Source organism: Liolophura sinensis, chromosome 1 (assembly GCF_032854445.1).
Source record: "Liolophura sinensis isolate JHLJ2023 chromosome 1, CUHK_Ljap_v2, whole genome shotgun sequence".
Lineage (NCBI taxonomy): Eukaryota > Metazoa > Mollusca > Polyplacophora > Chitonida > Chitonidae > Liolophura > Liolophura sinensis.
Genome location: NC_088295.1, coordinates 28,758,343 through 28,781,713, shown reverse-complemented (window position 1 = coordinate 28,781,713; position 23,371 = coordinate 28,758,343). Strand labels below are relative to the sequence as shown.

The 23,371-nt window shown below is 38.6% G+C and overlaps 1 protein-coding gene across 1 annotated transcript; it reads right to left on the bottom strand.

The window, feature by feature from the left end:
• Window positions 1-553: 553 nt before the first annotated feature.
• On the bottom strand, window positions 554-22,362 carry LOC135480358 (E3 ubiquitin-protein ligase UHRF1-like). The gene is given in 20 exon segments (XM_064760190.1): window positions 554-2,117; window positions 3,686-3,784; window positions 4,500-4,645; window positions 6,440-6,536; window positions 8,455-8,592; window positions 10,255-10,417; window positions 10,605-10,711; window positions 11,200-11,304; window positions 11,828-11,844; window positions 11,847-11,906; window positions 11,909-11,933; window positions 12,280-12,403; window positions 13,389-13,575; window positions 13,873-14,000; window positions 14,238-14,263; window positions 14,266-14,455; window positions 16,196-16,734; window positions 19,435-19,521; window positions 19,770-19,952; window positions 22,147-22,362. Coding segments are annotated over 20 exon segments (2,721 nt in total). The 5' UTR covers window positions 22,300-22,362; the 3' UTR covers window positions 554-1,970.
• Window positions 22,363-23,371: the final 1,009 nt, after the last annotated feature.

The window sequence follows — 23,371 nt, the reverse complement described above, 5'->3', positions numbered from 1 at the left end:
ATAGTTTTGTTACTTTTAGTATTTTGAGATAAGTCTGTAATGGCCACAGCATTCTACAACCTGTTCCTTTAACTGAGTTTTATCACCGTCCTTTGGCAAGTCACCGACACTTTTCCACATGCAGGCTAGACATGAACATACTGGTGGAAATCAACAATAGTGTGAACGGCCCCACAAGCATCGCCAAGTGTTTATCTGTTGGCTCCATGAAGAATGAGAGCAGGGGACGTTTCAATTGTTACTCAAAGGGTTATTGTCCTACGTGGGAAGGTCTACCAGCAACCAGTGGAGGATTGTGCTTCTGCAGGCTTTGCCCGGTTCCCTCCCACCATAATGCTGACAGCTACCGTAAAAGTGAAATATTATTGGGTATGGCGTAAAATGCCATCAAATGAAGTTTACAGGAGCTTTAGTAAATCTAAAAAAGGCTGCAAGATTTAACCTAGGAAACCCTATCCAATGTCAATCAGCGCAATTCTATCCCTTCAAGAAACAAAGTCTCGCAACTGGAGGACTTGTGTATATAAACCTTTATTTAGCTTATAGCATGTGAACAAGGATAGAATGTGAACGTAGATTAATTATAAATTCAACCATATATATATATATACAACATAGTTTATTGTCATGATATTTTGTATTTTAAATGGTTAAAACGTGGTAAATTGGTGATTTCCACACTATATCTACTAAATCTATTAGACAGGCTGTATTTATATTTCTCATGTCTTCTAAAAATCACCTACAGAAAACAAAACAAAAATATTTTAGTCAAATATCTGTTAAAAACGTCAGTGCAAAGTACAGATGAACTCATCGCTAACAGCTATACCAGGAATGTTAGACTGAGGTTAAGTCATATCAGATCAGATAAAGTCATTGGTAAAGTTACCCACTAAACATCACGCGACGGTTAAAAACATAATAAGGATGTATATGAAGATGCATACCCTTGATTACACAATACTGAAATAAAACTAAGATGCCTGCTTTAAACAAATCCAGTTACCTTTTTGAGAGAGAAGTAAACTTAAAAGGCTGACACAGATCTTCAAACAATATATGGTAACATTCCAGTTTAAAAGATGCACATCTGAGGGGTAATAAGTTGTAAATCCGATGAAAATTAAAACTATGATATAAAACTTTATCCTTGAACTAGTCAGATTTCTTACAAACTAGATGTACTTTTTTAAATGTTAAACTGATCCAAAACCAGAAGAAGGCATCCAGGACTTTATATATCTTTCCCTCAAAATGATAGCATTCTCTTTTTTGAACAGGTGTTTAATACAAACATGCACATTCTGTGGAAAGCTTGATATATCATTTTTGTTTCTGGTGTAAATATACAGATGTGTTCAAAATTACACGCGTCCTAAAGCAGAACATGAGGTAAAATTATGTGCAATCCGTACAAGATATGCCATGCTAAAAAATTAGACATCACTAGCTGGTTTCATAAAAATGCCTGATTGCATAAAAAAATGACATCCTTAAAATATATATTCTGAAAACAAAGCAAAAATTTAGGGAGGAATGTTGCTGAGATTGTATGGTCACTTTCACAATGGCAATCAAAATAAAACATAAATTTACATGATATTGAACTAAGAAACTAAGCAAAGCCAAAATTGATCATGAAAATGTCTAAATTAATAAATGCATCAATGTGAATTAACAAATGCAATAAAAATGTGTTGAACCATATTCTTCAAAATATAAGAAAAAAGAAAACATTAAAAGAAAAAACCAAACTTCATTTGTTGAGGCAGAGCAGTAGTCATGACAAATCCTTGAACTTCATTGGTTGAGACAGGAAAAAATGGCTGTACACAGCAAAATGACCAAAAAATACAATGAATATGAGGTAATGACTACATTGTACACTCCATTGTTCGCTGATGTGGTTAAGTTAAATTTAAAACTGTAAACAATGAGCAAGATTTCTGTCCTCTGAATGACCCAGCTTATCTGCCAGCTTCATAACCGGGGAAGAGTGTTGTTAGTGCAGATTTGAGGGCTTTGTTCACAGGCATACTATAGTCCTTGCCCAGTTCCGTCCTACACGCTGGACAGGTGTACACCTCTGCCTTGAAGGAACGCTTCAAACAATCCTACAATGACAAACATAACCATCTGATTTATTGGTTTATTTATTTGATTTAGTTTGAAGGCATACTCAAGAATTTTTTTTTTTTTTTTTTATGAGTGGAGAAAACTGGAGTATCAGTGAATTACTAACTTTTCCATTAACAACATACTGGTTAGTGGAAGACAACTGGTTTTCCACAAAACTGCAGAGCCACATGACAACATTTAATCTCTTATTCTTACCTGGACCCATGAACTGTGAGAGCAGGCACAACAACATTTCAGTAAAATTTCAAAATCTTGAGGGTGTCAATGACGACAACTGTCTTTCAGACTTATGTTAACAACAACAAATTTAGTTAATTCAGTCAAACTTTAGCTGTGGCAGTATTAAGTCCTTACATACAGAATTTACCATTTATGTGCAAGATGGGCATTGCCACAAACTTTAAATTTCAATTTCCATTGTTTCTAATATTTTGGCCCATATTCCCCATTGCCATTTGAAAACTATTTCCTTTCCTAATGTGAAGTATTTGATCTAACTGCAGAAGACACCTTGTGTTCTGCACTGCCCCCTTCACTCGTAATGATCACTAAAACTCTTGCCAGACCAGCAACCTGCCGATGGTCATAGGTTACCACTTTCCTCCCACCATAATGCTGGCCGCCATTGTATAAGTGAAATATTCTTGAGTACTGTGTAAAACACCAATCAAATAAATAAATATATCTCATCAGACCTTCCTTACATGAAGAGCAGTTGACCAAATATGAACTAAATTCAACACTATGAACTGACCCAGTCACACCCTGGAACCAGAGGCACATAGTTACCTGCACATACATTTAACTAATAAAGTACCATGACAACTACAAAGAAAGCCATGACGCACTGACATGGTAGTTCTCCGCATGCAACAATACAAGTCTTGACATTCCCTACTACAGAGTGCCAAGCAAGCGTCTACATATGCCACTGCAGTTGTCAAGATATCTAAATTATCATCAATCTGACCAGCAGAGTATAATGTTTGAAGCAATATGAAAACAAAATTCATTAGATTTTGCTGACTAAAATGTTTTGTCTAGGTAGGGGCATATATGAACTTCATAGAAATTATATAATAACCTGTCCTGATCAGGTAAGATGCCTGTAATATGCAAAAACATGCAACACGTCACATTGTCAAAATTGTTAAGGATTTTGAGCATTTAGGGTATTTGGATTGCCTAGCTAAGCGCACTTCATGAAACCAGGACTTGTTATCACGTCTCCAACAAATAATCCACTTGTGACACAGTTACCTCCCTTTGATGTATTAGTACACTCATCTCCCTGCATCTTTCTCAGTCATCTCATACAAATTAAGGTGGACACAAGTCTGAAATTTGCTTTTTAATACAATGTGGAAATTGATTTTTTTTTTTCACTTCATGGAAGGATGGACAGTGTAAAATTCTGGTGAGGATATCACACTGATGACTAGGAAAGTTCAAACATTCTGACTCTTACCACCCATACTAAATCCAAGTTTCACACATACTTCACTAATATAACAACTGCCAAATCACAACACTGCTGACTCACCAGACAGATATTGTGATGACAGTCTGTGGTGACGGGTTTATACACTAGCTCCTGACAGCAAATACACAGCAATAGCTCCTCCACCTTCTCCAAGAACACCTGGTCAACAAGAAAATAGATTAGACCTGCTCAAATCATTGATTTCCATGTTAATTCTGGTGATCCACCTACTAATAAGCTATGTACAATCACAGACACTAACAAGACAGGATGTTAAGAAGACACTCCAGTTTCAAGGTAAACTAGACTGAATTTGTTTCAGACTGAAAGAAAGATGTGTTCCAGCACAGAACTGACCCCATGATTAAAAAAGATTTACAATGTATAACAACCATTTTAGTGAAGGTTGCAAGTGAAGGTATTCAAACATAAAATCAGTGATAGATCCATGCAGTTTGCCCAATGGGACACAACCATATACCCAAATTGACATTAAATCAGGTTTGTACACGTTGATGATTTTCAAATTTCCAGACAATTTCCATGCCGAAAATTCACCTTTTCCAGGTTAATTGGAATAAATATTTTACAATAATGCAAATCTCAAGCTATGTAAAATGATCTTATTGGCTGCAATTCCTCATCCACACAAGTATGCAGCATGTAATTTTAAGGGTATCAAGAAAAATAATTCTCAGGCTACAATCAAGTGATTGACAGGTCTGGTCAAGCTTACTGTCAATTTCCTGGTTTTAGAGCCTAGTACAAAACCTAACTCAATGAAGTCAAATCTGACGTCAGGTATGAAAATTTAGGTGAAAAGATGGACAAATGATAAGTGAAGCATGAATTGTTACATTCTAGGAATTTCTACCTTTCCTCCTTCTTTTGTGACTGCAAGAGCCTCATCCCAAACCTTCTTGTTCATTTTATCCTCCTGAATGAATTTCTTCACCTCTTTGGAAACCTTGTACTCCGCAACTTTAGCTTTCTTCCCAGGAGAATTTCGAGGGGATGAATCTGTTATGAAAGAATATTACAACTGATCAGGTAATTTAAAGGCAGTCAGACTAAATTCAACAAGAGCCAGTCTGCAATATTTCAGCCATACTGTTGTGAAGCTTTTCTTTTTGACATTGGACAGAAAAAGAATTTTATGAAAGTTTGTGCCACAACATAGTATCTACCATACTCTTTGCTAGTCACTACCAGAAAGTTTGTGTGACAAGTTTCCAATATCTACCTTACTCTGTGCTATTCTCTACCAGAGAGTTTGTGCGACAACACAGTTCCCAATATCTACCTTACCATTTGCTAGTCACTACCAGATGGTTTGTGCAAAAACACGGTTTCCAATATATACCTTACTCTTTGCTAGTCACTACCAGAAAGTTTGTGTGACAACACAGTTTCCAATATCTACCTTACTCTGTGCTATTCTCTACCAGAGAGTTTGTGCGACAACACAGTTCCCAATATCTACCTTACCATTTGCTAGTCACTACCAGAGAGTTTGTGCAAAAACACGGTTTCCAGTATATACCTTACTCTTTGCTAGTCACTACCAGAGAGTTTGTGTGACAACACAGTTCCCAATATCTACCTTACCATTTGCTAGTCACTACCAGATGGTTTGTGCAAAAACACGGTTTCCAGTATATACCTTACTCTTTGCTAGTCACTACCAGAGAGTTTGTGTGACAACACAGTTTCCAATATCTACCTTAATCTTTGCTAGTCACTACCAGAGAGTTTGTGCGACAACAGTTTCCAATATTTCCCCTACTCTTTGCTAGTCACTACCAGAGAGTTTGTGTGACAACACAGTTCCCAATATCTACCTTACCATTTGCTAGTCACTACCAGAGAGTTTGTGCGACAACAGTTTCCAATATCTACCTTACTCTGTGCTATTCTCTACCAGAGAGTTTGTGTGACAACACAGTTTCTAATATCTACCTTACCATTTGCTAGTCACTACCAGAGAGTTTGTGCAAAAACACGGTTTCCAGTATATACCTTACTCTTTGCTAGTCACTACCAGAGTTTGTGTGACAACACAGTTTCCAATATTTCCCCTACTCTTTGCTAGTCACTACCAGAAAGTTTGTGTGACAACACAGTTTCCAATATCTACCTTACTCTGTGCTATTCTCTACCAGAGAGTTTGTGTGACAACACAGTTTCTAATATCTACCTTACCATTTGCTAGTCACTACCAGAGAGTTTGTGCAAAAACACGGTTTCCAGTATATACCTTACTCTTTGCTAGTCACTACCAGAGTTTGTGTGACAACACAGTTTCCAATATCAACCTTACTCTTTGCTAGTCACTACCAGAGAGTTTGTGTGACAACACAGTTTCCAATATCAACCTTACTCTTTGCCAGTCACTACCAGAGAGTTTGTGTGACAACAGTTTCCAATATCTACCTTAATCTTTGCTAGTCACTACCAGAGAGTTTGTGCGACAACAGTTTCCAATATTTCCCCTACTCCTTGCTAGTCACTACCAGAAAGTTTGTGTGACAACAACAGTTTCCAATATCTACCTTAATCTTTGCCAGTCACTACCAGAGAGTTTGTGCGACAACACAGTTTCCAATATCTACCTTACTCTTTGCTAGTCACTACCAGTAAGTTGCATCAGAATGAGCTACACTCAAACAGTTGCAACCAAGTCCATTTAAAGGCATAGGACTGAAACTGATTAGTGCAATTTACCCATATTGCCCAAAATTCCCCTCAAATTTTACATTATGAATCAACGATGCCTTTTTTCACTATAAATTAAGAGTAAAATCTTAACATTACCCGATTCTGAACATTTTCTCTTCCTTCCTTTCCCCTTCTTAGCACTTTCCAGGTTTTCCTGTTTCTCCTTTTGAGATTCGAGATAGCCTTCTGGATACTGGAGAAAGAATGATTTCAGTATCAGTTAAGTAAAGACGAAAACAGACCTGTACTACACAGTGATTAGCATCACACTTTCTAGTAAGAAAAAGTGTGATATTCCTCAAAATGTTATAGTAAGATCACCTGGAAAATTGAAATCTGATCGGTTGGTGTTTTTCACCATACTCAATATTTCAATTATATGACGCCAGGTAAAGTTGAGATAGCCTTATACCTACATACTGACCTTTGCACAAAAGAAACCAATGTTCTTATCCTATGAATGTACACAAAGACAACAAATACAATAAACTCACTTCATGCCATCGAGGTATCATGAGAGGGATTCATACGTGTTGATTTTTTACCCTGGTATTCGGAGGGAAAATTCAGTTAAAAACTGAAAACTAGGGTAAAAAAAAATTCAATTCTGAGTTTTTCTGGTACAAATACTCAAATTTTTAGATAAGAACTGAATTGCATTCGAAAATATTTGCGTAGCGATGAGAGGTCTATATCAATTGCAGACAGCTGCCATCTGTGACAAGCCAAAGTGGCCACGTGTGTATTGGCTGTAATTAAATTAAAAGTAGGCTTTTAATATATTCAAACTATGGTGATAATGTTTAGCGGGTATAAAACGAAGTGGGAGTCCATGTGTATTTAGTCTGATCAATCTTCGGCATGCCAAGAAAGTGAAAGAAAAGTAGATACAACACATGCTGGCTTCCAAAGAATGTCGCACTGGTACACGATAATCCATTGGTAGTGTCTCCTGTGGACCAATGAGTGAGCTTCTAACAAGTTATGAACTGTATACAACACAATGGCCTTATGACAAATACGCAATGTTAGCGATTTCTAGCTACACAGGATTAAAACAATCGAAAACTAATCGTCTTGCTTGACTGTGTGAATGACTGGCTCCCATAATGGCAAATTTGTGTGTCTTACGTTGAACTGCTCAAAAGATTACAGGTCACTTTGCCAGTTGATTAAAGGTCAACAGTGAAAGGCCGAACCGAAAACAAATGACTGACACATATTAGGCTTCGAATACTGCTCACGGTAGGTGCAAATGTCATCATCTTAAATAGTGATGATAAATTCCCCGTTGTTTTAATTTCTGATCCAGATTACGAGGATTATCAAAACCACAAGAAATAAAAGTGGATTACATAGCCACCTCATAATACCTGTTTTACATGCTTGAGTAATTTCAACCGTATTATATCTGTGGAAATTAAACAGTTTTAAGATTTTTTTTTTTTTCAGTATTTCCTTTTTAATTTGACGAAACTTAATTTCTGTGAAACCATCTTTGAAGTAAATCCGCGAATATGAATTCCAGCGAATAATAAATACTTTACAGTATGTACCTCTGATCAGAGTAAGCCTTCTCTTCTGTGTTTCTTGGCCTATACATGTTTATTTTTTATGTGATATTTGTTAGTTCCTTTCTTCAAATATTTTTAACAACCAGCAATTTCACATGCATGGTTTATAACTGTTTAATTATATACCTCTGAGCAGGATAAGCCTTATCTCTATATTTTGCACATGTTTACTTTCGATGTAATGTTTGTTAGTTCCTTTCTTCCCTTTATCATAACAACCAACAAGTGAACATGCATCACCATGGTTAATATCTGTTTTATTATACAATCTATATCAGGGTAATATACCTGACGTATAATTGTGTACCAACAATAAAATCATGATCAGAAATGAACCTCAAATGAAACTGAACTTTCTCTCTAATATATATCGGTATATAGTACATACTTCACGTTAACAAAATTACCAGTCGCCAAAGCGGAACTGAACTCAATACCTGGTTATAGTCAGTGTTTAAAACATAAATAAACTCAATCTGAACCAGAAAAAAAAAAACTCCGTGCATAAACAATACACTTCACACCACAAGCATTTACCTGCATTTCCAGACCTAGTTCTGCAGACCTGATTTTGCCAGCTTTTGTCCATGGAGCTGGGCTAGGGTCATCTCTCCTCAGCAGATATCTCCATACCAGGAAACCAGATTTTCCTTTCTCTGCCCAGTATTTCACAATCTTCAAACAAAGGTTATAAATACTGGTTACAAATAGCAAATCAACAACTCTGTGTAATCACTCTGATTGTGAGCAGACACAAAATAAAACCAATCAGAACTAAGCCCAGTTTACAAAGCCCGAGTCTTTCTTATGCACGTGTATTTCTTTCACATGTTCAGGGTTTCCTCTATTTAGTCTAAGTATTTTTTTTAGCCAGTCACTTGAGCCACTCATCAGATTTTGTAGCCAATACAATTTTTCTTTAGCCATACTAAGCGACCTTGACGTAATCTTTGTGATCTTCAATTGACTGAATGGGAGCAGTAGTTAGGACTCTTGGTGGTCTCCATCTGTAATTCGTTTTTATCTGCCATGGTATAGCTGCTAGTCAGATTGGTGTCTTCCAGCTATACCTGGAGTTTATCCCATGCCATATTTAAAACAAAATGCCCTCAAAATAATGCCCGAGTGTTTTTGTTTTTTGAAAAAATCAGCAAATTTTTTCAATTAATCTGTGTAGGGTTGTAGTAAATGTTTCCTTTACCAGAGATATTTGTTACAAAATAAATTCATAAATTTAGTTCATGGGTGGAAGGGTTAAGGTTTTCAAGGGAGGTAACTTCATTTACACGCCTAACACTACCTATATTTATCTCCCTTAATAGCATCCCCAAAAATGCCATGATTCTCGCTCATTAGTTAATAAAAACGATTTTCAAGCGCTATCCAATGTAAGTCAACTTCCAAGAATGCGGAACCCTCTTTGTAGATTTCTGTCTATTAAAATCGCCCTGACTATGTTGTTGTTGTTGTTCCGCTGAAATGAAGCCGTTTGAAATAAAAGTAAATTGATTGTTTTCATCAGAAAAATAGCGAGAATACGCACAAAACCACAGAAAACTCTCATGCCTGAAAAATACCAGGAAAACTTCGCCAGGTATTTTGTGTATAACATTAGCACATTTTCTTTGTAAATAAATTCATCAACAAAAACATTAAACATATTTTCGATTTTTACCGCCATCTCAAAAAATCGTTCTAAATTTGCGACAATGGCAAGCACCAGCAGAAGCTCAGATACCGTTTCTTTTTTTACATAATTTTAAAAAATGGATGTGATGCTTGCTTAAAAAAAGTGAATAAAATAAACACACGTGGTTTATATGAAACTGTGATGACGTTCACCAACCCATTATTTCCGTCAAAAAAGAGAAGAACAACACATGGCCATGTGCATTGTGAGTCTTCACACTGTGGCCATTTCCACCTCCTCAATAGCCAGTATATATTCTCGAGTAAATAATTTTGTCGCCAGAAACTTTTGCCATTTCCCTGATTTTATTGCCAATCCAAATTTTTATTCGCAACTGGCGACCATGGCGAGCCCCAGCGGAAGCCCTGCATGTTTCAGCCATCTACAGAGATGTGATGAATTTATCTGATATTATACACAGTAAGAAAAAACATTTCACTTCTATGAAAGCAGGTAGAGGAAGATTATCTATTTTACCTATCCTTGTTACCTGCGAGACAGTACACAAGAGTGTAAATTTTCAAATCATACAAATGATCTTCTCACAAATGAATCCAGGTCCTCCATATATGAGGAAATTGTAATGTTCTCCTTCTTGGTTAATGATCACACTAGAAAGGTATTTGATTTTCACCAAACAAACCCACCTTATATATTCCGTCATATCGGTTCCCTTCCTCTGGGGCATACTTGGAGTGTTTTCGACCTTTACAGTTGCGCACTACCCGAACAGGTTTACCCCCCTTCCAGTCCTTCGCCTCTGTTCCAGTTTTTGAATCTAGAGGAGCGTTGCAATTTTTCGCTAGCGCTCTGTAAACAAAAGCGTGCTGAAAAATTTCGCCTGATTCTATGTGAAGGTAAACTTTCTTCAAAATTATCAGCTTTTTTTTTCACTTTGCAAAGAAATGTTTTGTATGTTCTTGTAATGTAATTTTATTTAAATGATAAATATATATTATCTTGTAAAGTAATTTTTACCAGTGCACATATTTATTACCTGTTCATGCGCGTCAGTTTCTGGTCACATGACTGTTCAGCTGTTCGCTTATTTCCTGACAAATCACGGCCGCCACTTCCAGTGTATGTAAATTCATCCCCTCGATCCTGCACAAAAACAACTGTCTTGATAACAGCTTTGAACACTTTCAACAAATGATAATCGATCACATAAAGTGTTTCAAGACAGTAACTGAGCGTGTAAACTGAAGCTGAAACTAAACTGTGACTTTATTGGGAATCAATGCAGAATCGGATAACACTAGCCACATTAACACTAACTGGATTATTGTGTAATACAAAAGACTGTCCGACATAAAGACAGTGTTTCAAGAAAACAGCGTACCAAACAATCCACTGCAAGTGCCAAGGGTCAGTTTCATGATGCCCTTATAGTAATAAAATCATACAAATAGCAACTAGTAGTAAATACATGACACTGCCATGATAGTTACACTTAGCACTAGGACGGTTTTATGCACGAATGGCCATGACTTAACATAACAACTTAAACACCAGGTCATCTTTAGATAAAACAAATTCGTTTCCAGTACCACTATCAATGCTTCAATTTGAATCTGAAAAGTTGCATTTACCACATCATCCTCATAGCCCCCAGACAGGACGATAGAGTACGCCCCTTCTTCCTCACGTCCATGTATTCCCGCCACATGCGGGCGATGAATCCCTGCCTCACTCGCCTGGAACAAAACAGTCAAAATGTCACATATTTACAATCTCACAAGTACAATCTGTTTCAGCCATGAAATTCTAAATCCTTTAAGATCCCACAATGCTAGAAATCCTTTCCTTGTCACTGGAACTTCTCAACAAAGGCACAACATAAGGCATGCAAAACCCTGCACCCATCGGTGTTTAGACTTGACTCCACTGGTTCTTGCTTCCAGTAGCTGAGGGCCATAAGGCTTTGAAAGGAATCAACGCAAGTCATGAATGGAGAGAAACACCAGTTTCATCATTAATTTAGCATGCATAAGCATTTAGGGCCCAACGCAACAGTTGGGTTGAATTAATTAAGATTTTCTGCTCTTGTTCAAACGAATGATCTCAACAGTGGGAGTGATTCATCAAATGATATTACCACCTTAGTCTGAGGTCAGAATTCACGACCTGTGAAGATCTTTTCGGCCTCCAAATGAGTCAAAGCCAAGTTTACCAAACAACAAAGCTCTGCTTATAAATCCTTCCGCAGTTATAGATCACCTGTACTCTGAACTTCACTGCGTTCCCACTTCAACACCAGGGATAGGACCAAAATGGTTTGGAGGCACAATTCTACACTCTTGGTTCTTCCGACACATGCCATACCCTGCAAAGGATGTAAACCCTGTACTTTTCTGTTTCTTGCACAACAACAATCATGTCACTTTAAAGTACTACTCCTTGTCCAAGCCACAAATCAATTGTTGCAAAAGTTCAATACACGATTATCTCCCCTTACCTCAGCTGACAGTGCTAATTATTCGATATTACAGCATACACAAGACCGTCCCCATAAATCGTCCATAAGAGTTCTCCTTGGAAACAAAACAAAATGCTACTTCTCAGTTCTCTTCCTCTATCAGGACACATTACGAAAAGTCGTCTTACTGCACGTATTTTAATGCTCTTGAGTTCCTCAATGATAGGGTCATGTCACGACCTTCACCACATACCTTTCCCCAATCTCTACTCGTGGTTGCTGTAGCCGATGCCATCTTGGACTTCTTCTTACTTTCTTTCAGTTTTTCTCCGGCCTTAACCACTTGACTGGTATCATTCTTACACGTCGGGCAGTACCTGCAATTCATGTGCATTACCAATATTCCTTATATTTATTCATACACATGATCAATGCATATGCTTGGTAAACTTTTTAGATAGGTTTGCCAGCAATAATTTATTACTTATCAAGCATGGGTAACTACAATAACTAATGCCTGTACAGTTTTTAAGAGAGGTAAAATAAGGTGTCCCCTCTAACAGAGAGATCAGCAAATGGATAGGGAGACAATTAGTCCTTCTCAGTGAAACACAGATCACTGGCTATTTCCCACTGGTTTAATTTAATACCTGAACATGAGAGACATCAACTGAAGGAAACTGTTTAGGTTAAAGTCTCATTCCTATCACAGTTCTTCATCAAACAATGGTTTTCTACTGTTATGAGGGGAAAAATTCACGCAGACACTAAATGACACCACCCAACAGGTATCGGTCTTTCCAACATTATGGATAAAATCTAGAGCCAGTGTTAAAGACTTTCACAGAACCAAAAGCCATATGACTTGACATTTAAGTACAACCCTATCATTTAACTTGAAATTCAAACAAATAAGTCATTTATTGGCTGAAAAGTTTTCACTAGGTGAACAGATTCATAGACCTAAGTCCAAACTTTTGAAAGAAAAGTCTTTTCAAGGACTTTCAAGGACTGAGTGTCTATGTTTCTTTCAAGGCTATTCAGTATTTGGACAGGGCTTGGATAAGACATAATGATATCATTTTGGTAGCTTGCAATCTTTCAGTTTACAGTTCACCCTCTCAGGGACAAAGTAACTTAATGGTTTCTACAACTGAAAGGGTGTACTGGAATGTCAACAATTTAATTTATTTATTTGGTTGGTGTTTTACGGCATACTCAAGAATATTTCACTTATATAACGGCTGCCAGCATTATGGTGGGAGGAAACCGGGCAGAGCCCGGGGGATACCCATGACCATCCACAGGTCGCTGAATGACCTTCCCACGTACGGCCACATTCAACCATTTTAAGCCACATACCACTCATCCTCTTCCGGGATCTTTTCCAGTGGGGGATCCAGACACTGGAGATGGTAGGCCATGTCACACTCGTCGCACAAGATCTGTGACCCAGGGTCATCTTTACCCCCACAAATGTTACATGCACAGAACTTACACTTCCTGCGTGGGTTGTCAAGGCAATGGTCACACTCAGGCTTGTTCTGACCTGTAAAATAAGACCAGATTATCATCATTTTGACAGCCAATACTTTGTCTCAACATCTAGAATTATTCCCTAATTTACTTTTGACCTGGGCCATAAACATAAGGGGAGATAACTCATGTTTGACACCATATGACTTTTGGACATAAAATATTTCATGTGTCTCAAATTCATATTTAATGCAGCTATATGAAGGACAAAATATTCACCAAAGCATACATCTAAATACACCAAATCCTGCAGCCAGAGTTTATGTTAACAACCATCTTAGTCTGCAAACCTGCTCGCAGTCTGACTTACGCTTGACAGGTGACGCGCTGGGGTCCTTGTCAATATCAGACTGGTTAATCTGCGCTCCAACCTTCTCAATCTTGAACAGCTCATACACAAACAGTATCTTACAGTTCTCCAGAGGCATCAGATCTTTTCTGGAAATTAATGTGGGAAAACATCTTGATGGAATTTGAACGAATTTAAAATTTAAACTTGAACTTATGACATGTTTGAGTTGTCTCAGAGAGACAGCCTGAAATTATTTATGGTTGTCCAGATTGGAAATAAAAATCAGCAAAATCATTCTATTAAAACACCTAAGAAATCAATGTTTAATGCTTGTATTAATCTATTATAAAATTCCACACATCAGAACACACACTACAGCCTACCCTAAAAAAACCGTGCCGGTCAGCCTCCCTTGATGGTGCGTGTATCACGTTTACCTGTGACCACGCAGTCATACCAATAACCTCTTTGATCCGGCTCATCGTAGTTATAGTTTACCATCAATTTCTGGCCGATTTCCACATCGCTCAGCTTTACCATTGTCTTAGCACGAGGTCGCAGGTGATTGCTTCGGACGTCTGTCAAATCATCATCTTCATATCTGCCACAAACCAAGTAACGATGTCTCATAAAGATATTCTTGACCCTTTCTTAAAACTCGCAGTTTAATTTATTTTATTAACTTGACTGGTGTTTTAGCCAGCAGCCAGCATTATGTTAGGGGAAAACCCACAACCATCCACATGTTACTGGAAGGCCTTATGTACAGCTGGAGAGGAAGCCAGCATGAGCTGGACAAGAACTCACAGAAACCGCACCGGTGAGGGGCTCCTGGGTCATTACGCTCCACTACGCACTAAACAATACTGCCACACAGGCCCTGCACCTTGCAGTTTAGGAACAGTTTCTTAGAACTTGGTAGTAAAAATCAACTTAGCACATTCCCTGTTCAGCATTTTTATGTTCCTAACAAATGCCTGAAGTTCGAAGTGTTAGGTAATAAGGTAAAATTTGTGTAAATCAAGAAGCTGGTTTGTGCAGCAACAGCAATCATAAAATCGCTCCAGGAATTAAATGAATGGTAAACTTAAATCTGAAAATGTAATAACTTTACAGTCAAAAGTTACTACAGTGTTTTGTTTCATTACATTTTTATGTTTATTTATTTCTTTACATGACTGGTGTTTTATGCCATACTCAAGAATATTTGACTTATACAGAGGCCAGCATTACGGTGGGAGGAAACTTGGCTCGGGGATACCAACAACCATACGCAGGTTACTGTCAGACCTTCCCCCGGCCAAGCCAGCATGAGCTGGACGGGAATTCACAGAGACTGCATTGACAAGAGGCTCCTGGGCCATTGTGTCACACTGGCACGCTAGCCACAGAGGCCATCAATTTAAATATAGAATCATATTTATAAGCAATAAAATGTAAAAAGATCATTAAACCAGAAAATCAGCAGTTGACATGCTAACATGTCCTCTTCATAGCGAAGAATTGAGTTCAAAGTCAATTCAAACTCCAGTATATATTCATTACTGATCCTCCCATCATAACGCTGGACTCTGTCGTATAAGTGAAATATTTTTGAGAATGGCATAAAACACCAATCAATTAAATGAATAAATCGTTACGAACATCCTGATTTGCTGTTCTCAGCTGTGAACGAACACCTTATGTAATGTAAGAAGTTTTCTGATGTGAAGTTATGTTTTAAAGAACGGTTGTCACTGCCTGATGAACTAGCTATTTGGACTATGACCCTTTGCTAAAAGCTCTCCAGTGAGCAGTGAACAAAGTCCAGCAACAAGCTGTGCAGGTTGTCCGCATTGTGCAAAGTGGATTTACATGCACTTGATATAATGTGGGCTGGAAACCCCTATGAGTTTTCAGAATAGACAAGTTTTAACACGAGTTGAAAATAGAGATAAAAGTGAACCAAGCAGTATGGTCGGTATTGTCAAGATGTTAGGTTTCACTGTACATCTTTTCAGTGACATTTTACATTCCACTGCAGCTTTAACAGTCTCACACAACGGCGAGTAGACCTTATATGTCATAGATGAAACTGCAGCACACAACATATTTAATGTGGCCTAAGATTCGTGTCACTGAAGTCCTAATTTACTGCAGCAGCACCTGTTGTGCGAGGAAAATTTGTTGGTAATTTGTTCCACAGAATGATTCACTCAAAATATAGACAAACTTTTGAATTATAGAAAATGAAAGAATGAATGATTGGGGTTTAACTCAACAATTGCAGTATTACAGTCCAATTTTCGACAATGTAAAAAAATATAAAGAATGAAAAATGTACCCACTCTGCTTTACTTACCCTTCATACTGCACAGAATAGACAAAGCCATCATTTGTATCACACACATGTATGGCAGGTTTTGTAGATGTAATGTCAGATTTAACAACCACTGTTTCTTTCAACACATTCTCCAACTCTTGCTGCACTTTATCTGATTCATCTACATTGTTATTGTTTGATTCATCTAGGTTTTCCTTTTTAACTTCGTCTGGGTTGGATTTGTCTGAATCAGCTGGTTTGGATTCTGAATTTTCTGTGACTTTGTCAGTAATATCACTTCTTGTAGGGTTGTCTCCCTGTTTGGAGTTCTCCTCTGTTTCAATTTCTGAAGCAGAGGTCTTTTGCTCTTCTGTTTTCACATTGTTTTCTGTTTCGCTCTTTGTAACATTGTTGTCTGTTTCAGATAACTTTGGCACATTTTCATCGTCCCAACTTTCTAACGGTGTGGCCAGAGGTTCTTCACAATCATCATCAGGTTCCGCCCGTCTGATTTTCATGATCTTCGCTTCAAACCATGCTCCCATGGTAACGTCACGAGCATCCACAATATCTCCAATCTAGTGAAAAGAATGCAAACAGATAACACAATATTGCGCTAACCAAAACCCCTGGACACTCTGGCTCATCTTACAAGAGTTCCAACATCACAGAACTTGGTGTAATCCAGTTGGCTGGTAGTGAAATAAAGCAGGACAAAATCAGACAATTGAATAAAGGAGCATAACTCAATAAAATATCCTCTTACATCCACAAAATAATTTTCAACACGCTTTCCATTCATATAAGAATAAACGATACACCATTGAGGAATTTGTTCCAAATTATCAGTAGCCAATGGAGCAGACAGATACATATGCCTATAACCAAAAGGGTTTGAGGTGTTAAAAAAACAATACAACCATTACTTCTCTAATATTCAGATGACGCTTAAGCCTGCAGGGCTTTACTTTCGACAGGAATCTAGGAATCTAGGAATCGGATTCCATGACTCCCATAAACCAAATAAGAAAGTCACAAAAATGATTCTGAAAATGACCAACTGTTCTCCAATTTCCAATTCATAACTATCCCTACTCTCAATAAGAGGACGTACAACCATTAACATCGTCATAATGCGTGTCTATACTGACGAACGGAGATCAAAATAAACTGTGAACAAATTTGTAATTTTCCATTGCAAGCGAATTCTTTAGCATAAACTGACATGTAATGAATTACAGCAAGGGTCAAAATAACTGCTGGCTCGCTGATTGTGAAAACTTTGACGTGGTGGGTAAGAGATGGGATAAGAAAGTCTGGCGGGCCAAGCTACATTTTTACAGCAGGGAGGGAAAATAAGGGCTTTAAATGTGTACACAAACTCTGATGAAATAAGGCATGGTGGGTAAACAAAGAGGAAGTTCATTAGTCTTTAGTTTGATCCATCTTTGGCACGCAGGTAAAAGTGAAAAAAAATAGACAACGTGCTGGTTTCTAGTGAATGCTACTATGATACAGGCTATCCCACTGGCTGTGTCTCTCCTGTGGACCAATGAATGAGCTTCTAAATTGTTGAAATGCCACCTGTGTACAACAAGGCAATGGCCGTTTGATAGCTACAGCAGTGGTAGTGGTTCTGACCATCGGACAATTCGGACAATTAAAACTGACACATATCCAAAACTAATGAGAAGATTGCAAAGTAATGAACATATAGCTATGAAAAGGGGTGTGTGAAGACATTTTTGTAAAAATACTTTGTTGGCTATTAACTCTTTTGCCACTGGGAGCGCCGTTAGCTGCAGCCTAGCCATACCCCTTGGTCCCCGTGTGCGGCTCAAGCCGCACATTTCACAAGACCTTATTTCCCGGCAAGTGGCTCAAGACGCGTAATACACTACCTCTGACTGGTCTAATTTTGCACGGAAATTCGGATTTTTGGGGAGCTTTATGAGATCCTATGGAAGCCACACAAGCTGTGTTCGCAGATTTTCATTGGTTGCAAGCGATAAAATGGCGCGAAAAAATGTGGAAAAGATCTGACGCCTTTCTATGAGTTTTTGCCAAAATGGCGGACTCAAGTACAGACGACGATTTCGAGGGCTTTACGAATGAAGACATTTGGGAGGATTTCGATTCGGATATTTCGGTTTCAGATGTTAGCAGTGACATAGAAGAGTCTTCCAACCAAGTGGAAAGGAATTAACTTTAGGTCAACTACGCTCCAGAATTAACGAGATGCGAATCTGAACAATCGGAAACTGTAACGCCACCTACGGAAACAACCAATTTTCAAGCTCTGACACCGTTTTTTATTGCAAGTTTACTAAAATCGCGAGATACACAGTTCTAATAAAGCCATTAATTTTATGTTTACACACAACAGCGAGCAAAAATACCAACTGCCACCGAAAAGCTGATCACTGAATTATCCAGAAAAAAATAAAACAAAAAATTCGAATTTTTAGTGCAAAATTGTATTTCTGCTGTGGCCTGCTGGGGACCAAGCGGTGAACAGGATTGCAGTAGCGGGGGCCTTGGGACATTGTGGTAGCAAATGAATTAAACGGCCATGAAACAATGAAAGCGACATAAATCGGAACAATAGTTTGCTTGTAAATTTGATCGTATCTACACTGGAGTTTCAGAACTGAACGTAAGATTTTATTGTGGTATGCTACTGTCAAATGTCACAGCTGTGTAGCAAATCTATTTCAAATGTCAGCTAGTCAATCAGATACAGAGGACTTTTGTAGCTGAACTGATGGTTTATATTTTACTAATAGGGTCTATGCGAGGCTGTCTTGCCCACCAACATCTTACCCAATATTCACAGCTGATTTCTTGGTTACAAGCCTCTAGTACCTGAACTTCTTAAAAATGTCATCAGTAACCAGTAATCATGAAATCCTTTGAACAAAGATAATAATAAACTATATACATCAGATCAACCCACATTGTCAAAACTTTATTGGGAATGGGGAAAGGGCCAATTGATTTCCAAGTCAACTGGCCCTGCCCCCTTTCTGATTTATGGGGCTTATTTCTACTCCTGTATCGTGATATTTGTGTCACCCGGAATCCCCAAAAGTGTTTGATTTTATATGCCACATATTAAAACTTTGAGTAACAGCATTCTTTGTGGTACTAGATTTGACCTACATTCGGGTGGATTCCCGCAAAGCAACCCTACGGGAATCCCTTTAGATTCTGGTAAAGAATTACGAAAATAAAGACCTGCCCTGCCACAAGTCACAATGACAGAAATCTCACTTTACCTTAAATAAACTTCCTTCAGTCCCCAACACCTCCTCGTCAGTTTCCATGGCTTCATTTTGACTTGTAGAGGGTTTTGTTTCAATAGGCTGCAAACATATCAACACATGTAGCAACCCAAACTAACCAACATCGGATCAGAGACAATTTTTTTCTGTGAAAAGTTACAGTTCTACAGAGATGGGTTACACAGAATTGAAAGCAAGACAAGAAATCAACACTAAAAGTCAAGCACCTCCAACATGTCATTCAATTATAATCAACTACTACAGAAGTGATCAAAGTGATAGTGACCAAAGTGATAGTGATCAAAGCAATGTCATTTGAACCTGTTCACCTGTTTGTTTTCTTTGTCAGAAGAGTTGCTTTCCTCCCCACTGCTTGAGTAGCCATTATTACGTTTGGGGTCATCTGTCTTGTCCTCAGAGGTTTGCTTTACAGGCTGGGGGTTCCTCACCATTATCTGGATGAGGTCATTCAAACCCACACTGTAGTCAAACAGCGAGTGGCCATCTTCCATCTGCAATGTAGAATGTACACACACATGTTATTGGCATATTCATATCCATGGATTTAGCTTGAGACGGAGGCCAAACATATTTATTTATTTGATTAGTGTTTTACCCCATACTCAAGAATATTTCACTTAGATGACGGCAGCAGGCGTTATGGCGGGAGGAAACCAGACAGAGCCCGTAGGAAACCCACAACAATCTGCAGGTTGCTGCAAGACCTTCCCACTTGCGGCTGGATTTTTTTTTTTTTTTTTTTTTTTTTGATTGGTGTTTTACGCTGTACTCAAGAATATTTCACTTATATGACGGCGGCCAGCATTATGGTGGGTGGAAACCGGGCAGAGGCCGGCGGAAACCCACGACCATCCGCAGGTTGCTGGCAGACCTTCCCACGTACGGCCACTTATGGCTGGAGCTGGACTTGACCTCACAGCAGCCGCATAGGTGGGAGGCTCCTGGCTATTGCACCACGCTGGCATGCTAATCACCTTGGTCACAAGAGGCCCATGGAGGCCAAGCATAGTATTTGAACCAACGTCAGTCAAGTGTTTAGCTGCAACAGCTGGATTACAGTTAAAGATAGTTCACCTATAATGGCCTTGATGTGTCTAGCTACACTCCAGATAACTTTGGGAATGATTCTCTACTAAACATGTGGAAGGGTTCCAGTTGTAAGGGCACTACATAAGGAGAGCTCTGTTAGCCTTGGAGTTATTTAAGAACTGACCGCGCCACCCTAGCTACATTGCCTCATGCATTGGCTACAAGGTGATTCATCGTAAATGAGGCGTGCCAGGTGTTACCAGGGTAATTCGACGCCAGCGCCGCAGTCAGTTGTTCTGCAGATCATCAGCCTATCCAGTAGTTGGAGAATTTCGAGAACTGCACATTTGTCTTTTGTGGTAAACGTCACAGATTACAGGGAATACACTTCCACGGTTGACAGCATACATTTAACTATAAAACTATTTTCAGAAAACTGAAAAGTTTGAGGTGGGTTTATGCTTCAAAGCTTTCTTGATTTTGGACAGTACAGTCCTACAGATAGCCTGAGCACATCAGTCTGTTACTTTCAGTCTGTCACTTTAACATGCTACCAATCAAATTTCCAGTTATGGCAGATTGAAATGACAGCAAACCAATGTGCCAGAAATGGTATTCACCTCAGAACTTTTTGTGTCTTCAAGGATTAAAATACAAGGTAGTTTATCTAGATGGACTCCTTGTGATATTTTAAAATTCTGATATTCATCGTAACACTGACTCCATCAACACCTCTCAAAAAACATGGCGCAGATTTCAAGCTCCCATCTCTTCCCCATGTATGGCACTCTAAATAACCTACTCTCTGATCATTCATATGTAATCTTATGTTGAAATCTCTAATACTATCCTCTTAAAATACTGTCTTCACCTATGAAACTAATCAACTCACTGAGTGGTCGTCACAGTCATTGCTAGAACTTCAGGGGTACCAAGTGTCTCTCTGTTGACAGCCATTTTGAAGTGTCACATGACTTACTTCTGGGTTTGAAATGCAACTGAGTTTTGGTATTGAAATCCTCAAAAAAACTATTATGTTTCGATTGCCGTCTCCTAGAACAACTTCAACCTTCTTAGTTCAATCCAAAAAGGCATAGAAAAGAACTTGTATTTTTAGTGCAGGTAAGTTTGGGTGGCGTGAGCGCACATCTCTCTTACTGCCTCCATCGAGTTGGAGTGTGCACATATGCAGCGATTTGTTTGAGAGTCGGCGATGAACTCTCTAACAAATTACGATGAACGTCAGAATTTTACAATAGCACACCAAGTGCATCTAGATGGCTTAAAGAGGTAGGCCTTGATATCTTGACAAAATGGAATATAGGCCTAATCCCCCACACTTCACACTTTGAAGATTTAAGATCCCGGCTTGAAAGCAGGAAGCCCTCTTTATAATCTTTGCTCGATACGATATCTTTGATCCATAACTTATCTGCTTGCATGCTTTTTCGTGAGATAGGCTGCGTGAGTGAAAGCTCAAGAGGTGTTTATTTTCCAACGAGGAGAAGGAATTGAAGAACAGATTATGCCTGTTCATACTCTGAATTACACCTTGATGACAGAGTGGTGGTGTGATGTGACAACGCATCTATGTGACGTGAAAAAATGCACTGCAATTCTACATTATGTTCACGAACAGGCAATTGATCCACGAACCTGTTTTCCCCGGTAAAACAACCTCTGTCTCTCCGGGGGCGCATCGAACGGTGCCACCAGCTTTTCTCTCAGTTCCTCAACCTTCGTCAGCTTCGACAAGCTGTCAACTCGCACGCACTTCTTCCCGTCAAACGTTCTCACCTGGATCCACATGATGCAACGTGAAAAGTTTGCACAGAAATCTAAAAATTATTACAGGTGCCACTTCGCATAACCTCCTTCAACACCGGAAATCCAGGAAAACAACAACGCTGACCTTGTGGCACGTGTGATTTTGGCGGGAATTTTCACGAAGTATTCTCCACGATGCGACGAAAAGGCTATCCCAGTGTGTGGAGAGGTGAATTACCTGTGTGATTTTAACCCCGGACTTTCCAATAATTAACATGAATGCACGAAATGCGCCCCCCACCAACCTCCCGCCCTTCCAGGAACAAATTAGTTGTACCGGTAACAACATTTTTGTATCACATTTAAAACCATTTGCCGATTGTATAACTTTCTTACAGTAATCTGAAAAAGACAGGTCACCAAAGAAGTCTTATATAGGCATTGATTATACTAGAGTGTCAAAGTATTATAATTTTTGTACAAGTTGAAATGCCGGGCGGCACTACAAAGTTATAATGTACTTCAGATTAGGCCTACAGCTGACTGCAAAACACAGCTTGACCCCGTAGAAAAAATTGCTTCGGTTGAAATGTGAAAATATTTTTCACACATTGTTAGTATACATATTGCATGTGCTTGAGTGCCCACCCTTGTATTATACGAGACGTTTATGTTCTGTTTTCATATTTTAGAGCTTTTTTAACTGGAGATCACATATTGGGTGTACTTTTGTTTGAAATATACTGCTCGGAAGCATAAACTGTTTATATCTGTATGGGATTTGTACGTACGTATTCATAGCCGCTTTGGGCCTGTCATTTGCACACTCTTTAGTCACGTGATTAGAGTGTTGGCGGTGAAAACAAACCGATTTTAACTCAGGTGAGATAGAGGAATGAATTAATAAGATTTTAGCATGAATAATGAAAAATATAGCTTTTAGGTATGAATTTTTTTCTGGAAAAGTATTCAGATATGCATAGCCTTCCAATATGATAGCTTTATTGTCCAATAACTCGCTAAACTTTGGAAATCGGCAAAAATCAGCATTTCGGCTATTTAGCTCCATTTTATTTATCACCTGGTCATTGCGAGGAACTGGTCGGATACTATA